This window comes from Sinocyclocheilus anshuiensis, unplaced genomic scaffold (genome assembly GCF_001515605.1).
Source record: "Sinocyclocheilus anshuiensis isolate Anshui unplaced genomic scaffold, SAMN03320099.WGS_v1.1 scaffold534, whole genome shotgun sequence".
Taxonomy (NCBI): Eukaryota; Metazoa; Chordata; class Actinopteri; order Cypriniformes; family Cyprinidae; genus Sinocyclocheilus; species Sinocyclocheilus anshuiensis.
This window is the reverse complement of record NW_015547712.1, coordinates 1,245,607-1,250,280: the sequence shown is the minus strand read 5'-3', so window position 1 is coordinate 1,250,280 and position 4,674 is coordinate 1,245,607. Positions and strand designations below refer to the sequence as shown.

At 32.4% G+C, this 4,674-nt stretch overlaps 1 protein-coding gene across 1 annotated transcript in view; it reads right to left on the bottom strand.

Moving 5' to 3' along the window:
- Positions 1–4,674, bottom strand: part of LOC107704072 (filamin-A-interacting protein 1-like) — a 33,731-nt gene that overhangs the window by 10,266 nt on the left and 18,791 nt on the right. Inside the window, exon 3 of the mRNA XM_016506916.1 lies at positions 1,403–1,687. Coding sequence (XP_016362402.1) covers positions 1,403–1,681 — 279 coding nt within the window. The 5' untranslated portion in view covers positions 1,682–1,687. The remainder of the gene's footprint in view (positions 1–1,402; positions 1,688–4,674) is intronic.

Sequence of the window (4,674 nt, the reverse complement as noted above, 5' to 3'; positions counted from 1 at the left end):
TATATATATATATTATGCGATTGTCCCGTATTTTTCCTTTCTGAAGTTGGCAACCCTAGTTTCTACACCTAACAATTGGAAAGAACATTGTAACACATTGAATTAAACTAAATTATAAATATTTTCTTGTAAAACATTCACCAACAATCTTGTCAATCAATCAGTAATAATCTTTTACTGACAACTTTCAAAAAACATAAACTACTTTTTACAAACTTCCCTAAGCATTTGTTGTTTGCTGAATCAATTGTCAATCTCTTTAAAAACATGATAAAAATTAACTGGTTTTAATAAAAAATGATACAAATCAAAATATTTTAGAGGAATTTGTCAAGGTTTTGTATCGTGTGTCAAGGTGCCAGCTGTTACATCCTCCTTGAGCACCAGCAGGGGGAGCTGTATGCTTCCACAAAACCTAAACATTAACAACAATATGACATTGGCATGTAAAGACAATCATGCTATCATACTTCTTTTACAATTTTCTCACTATATCATATGTATACTGTGTACAGTATGCACATTTCTGTATGCACAGAATATCCAAATCACCTACACTACTGTTCAAATGTTCAGGGTTGGTAAAATGATTTCTTTTTTTTTTAAGTCTCTTCTGGTCACCAAGTCTGCAATTTTGATCAAAAATAAAGTAAAAACAGTATTATTGTGAAATATTATTACAATTTAAAATAACTTATTTTATATATTCAAATAGAATATATATAACTCCAGTCTTCAGTGTCACATGATCCTTCAGAAATTATTCTAATATGCTGATTTGCTGCTCAAGAAACATTTTATCAATATATTCATCAATTATCATCAATGCTGAAAATAGTTGTGCTGCTTCATATATTTGTGTTAACAGGTTGTTTTTTTGTTTTTTTTAGATTTTTTGTGACATTATTCCAGTCATGTTTGAGCAATCTAATGCATCCCTGCTGAATGGAAGTATATATAAAAAAATCTAAATGACCCCAAACTTATGAACGGTAGTGCCAAAATGTCCAGTACCTAATCAGATCATATTGTATTTATCCTAATGCCCTAACAAAACCATGACACTCAATTCAATACAGTATACAACTCAAAACTTTTACATTGTAAAATCATAATATATTATTATGGAATCAGCATAAGTGTATAAAGCATCATAATCCTTCTGTCATCTTATTCAACTCCTTTTTGAATGACAGTGATGCTTTTCAAAGATTATTGGAGTACGTTTGACAAGAAAATACTATTTCAGTCTTTCTATTTCAAAATTTCACATTTACTTCAATGTGCTACTTGCCATTTCTATGTAATTATTTGTGAAATTTACTAGCAATTTCCGAGAGAAAACTGTTTTAAAGAAAGTCCTACATCACATTTTTCTTGTCACCATGCAGTGAAACCTCACCTGAACTTCTCCCTCCATGACTCCCAGCAGATGGATGAGATCTTCTTTGGAGAGTTCCATCACTCCGGCTCTCCTCTGCTGCATCTCGCGAGGCCTCTGAGGCTTCTGCAAAGTCCCAGAAACAGTCTTCTCCTCACTGCTCTCTTTTTCCTCCCGAGCTTTGCTTTTCTTCTTCATCAGCTCTTGTTTGCTTCTCTGTTTCTCAGTGCTGTGGATTTTAGTGAGCGGCTTCAGTGGTCTGTTCTCTGGCCCCTCCATATCGCTGCTCCTGGACCTCATCTTCACCTGCAGGTGCAAACAAAGATGAACATCATCCACAGATACACCAGAGACAATCTCCTGAACATATCACACAGTTAGAACAATAAAACATCTAATAGCTTTCAGCACACTGGACACAAGTGTTCTTCCTCTGTATTTTTGTCTTATTTTCTAGTACAAATTTCTAAAACAAGATACATTTATTTGAGAAGTAAAATAACCAATTGGGTAAGAAAAATAGGTTTACCTTTGAATTAATTCGATTTTTAAGACCCCATTGGCACACTTAAGATATAGATGTGTTTGTTTCTTCATCAGAACATAGTTGGAGAAATGGATGCTCTGCAGTGAATGGGTGCCGTCAGAATGAGTATTACTAAAATGTAAATTGGCCTGATTTGAATCCAAAACGTAAGACTGATTACTGACCACTGTTAGTTGGTCAGACTAGAATCATCAGTTAATGTCTTGTGAAGCCAAAAGCTGTGTGTTTGTAAGAAACAAATCCATCGTTAAGACATTTTAACTTTAAACCATTGCTTCTGGACAAAAAACGAGTCCATAATCCAAAAATCCAGTGGAAAAAGTCTATCTCCTGTTCTCTCTCACATCAAAATCCACCCACATATTTGTTTAGAATTGTTTTCGCATGTAAACTGTGCTTGATCTGTTTTCTTCTCCTGACAACTTTTTCACTGGAGGAAGTGTTATTATGGATTATGGACTATATTTTAGCTGGAATCAATGGTTTGAAAATGTTTCAATTATGGATTTGTTTCTTCTTCTCAAACACGCAGCTTTTGGCTTCACAAGACATTAACTGATGGACTGGAGTGGTGTGGATTACTTGTGGATTATTGTGATGTTTTTATCAGCTGTTTGGACTCTCATTCTGACGGCACCCATTCACTGCAGAGCATCCATTGGTGAGCAAGTGATGTAATGCTAAATTTCTCCAAATCTGTTCAGATGAAGAAACAAACTCATCTAGAATGGACTGAGGGTGAGTAAATGTTCAGCAAATTTTCATTTTGGGGTGAACTAGTCCTTTAAGTCATTTTGCATCTCAACTTAATGTATCTTGATTTAAGAATTTATAGATATTTGTACTGGAAAAAAAAAAAATGCTGAGGAACAATATAATTTTTTTGCTGTGCATCTGATTCTTCAGTTATTTGCAACTGTACAATATATAATGGATTTACATGGTCAAGGTACTTGCAATGATATGTCCAAAAAAATCATGCAATTGCCAGGTTTTATAGTAATTTAACACCTTTTTTACAGTGTATGTTTCAAGTGAAGTAAAAAATCAATCACTAGTGGACCCAAGACTTTCATATCAAATGTCTGCAGTCTTAAGCTCTGAGCCAACTCTTGATATTTTAATATGTAGTTTGCCCTTGTAGCTAATCTGCAACAGCCTCATTTCTCATGTTCCCATATGCAGATTTAAGAGGGGGATTTCCCTGAGAGTGAGTGAGAGAGAGAGAGAGAGAGAGAGAGAGGGTGATGTAATGAGTGCTGAGCTCAACGATGACATCAGGATTTTTGATAAAGTGCGTACGCGCTCCCTCCCTATGATCTCACACGCAGCCTGTCTGGCCTGATGCAGCACTGCCCTCAGAGTATCTCAGAGAGATCTCCGCTCCAGTCCCACACATCGCTCACCATCCACGCTCCCATCAGAACTGAGTCTGGGTGAAACTGCAGAAGATCAGAGCGCTTAATGAAACTTATTATTAAAACAAGATGTTCAGTTCACCATGCTGAATTAGATCATAAAGCCCATACTAAATATTATTTTATATAAATATATATAATTAATATATATTAATATATAGTATTCATATACATTTTTATAATAACACATTTTGTTTCCGATATTTGATACTGTCATAATAATATATTTTACAAATAAACATAATATTTCTGATTTATTACTGTTAACAGCTATACATATTAAACATAAATAAACATTTTGCATATTATAATAAATTACAACTTTATCATACATAATTTGTATGTATATTTTATATTTTATACTGTTTTTTATTTATAATTTATATGTATACTATATTTAATTGTTTTACATATTTCTAATAGTGCGTGCGCCCACCCTCCCTATGATCTCACACCCAGCCTGTCTGGCCTGATGCAGCACTGCCCTCAGAGTATCTCAGAGAGATCTCCGCTCCAGTCCCACACATCGCTCACCATCCACGCTCCCATCAGAACTGAGTCTGGGTGAAACTGCAGAAGATCAGAGCGCTTAATGAAACTTATTATTAAAACAAGATGTTCAGTTCACCATGCTGAATTAGATCATAAAGCCCCCACATTTGAGCAACAGTATGAGAACTAGTCTAATCGGAATGAAGCTTTTTCAAACTACATTAATTCATGCAGTTCTTTTTATCCAAAGATACTTATTCGAACTTATGATTCTGGTGCTATATAACACTATATGTTAAATATTATTATATATTATAAGCATTTTGTAGACAGACAAATATATATATTTTTTTAGATATTTTCTATCTAATTTATTTATTTATTAATTTATACACACACACATATACAGTATATATAAATAATTTAATATATAAAACTTTACATACATATATAACATTTTATATACATATTTATTTTATATACATATTTAAGAACTAATGTATGATATTTTGTATGATATACTGTTAACAGCTATACATATTAAACATAAATAAACATTTTGCATATTATAATAAATTACAACTTTATCATACATAATTTGTATGTATATTTTATATTTTATACTGTTTTTTATTTATAATTTATATGTATACTATATTTAATTGTTTTACATATTTCTAATATATAAAATTATATCACATCGAATATGTACAGCTTTTAACAGTATCAAGTAAGAAATAAAATTCCATACTATGACATTTCTTGTAATTTTTTACTATATAATTTATAAATATAATGTGTACTATAGATTTGACAGACAGACAGACAGATAGATA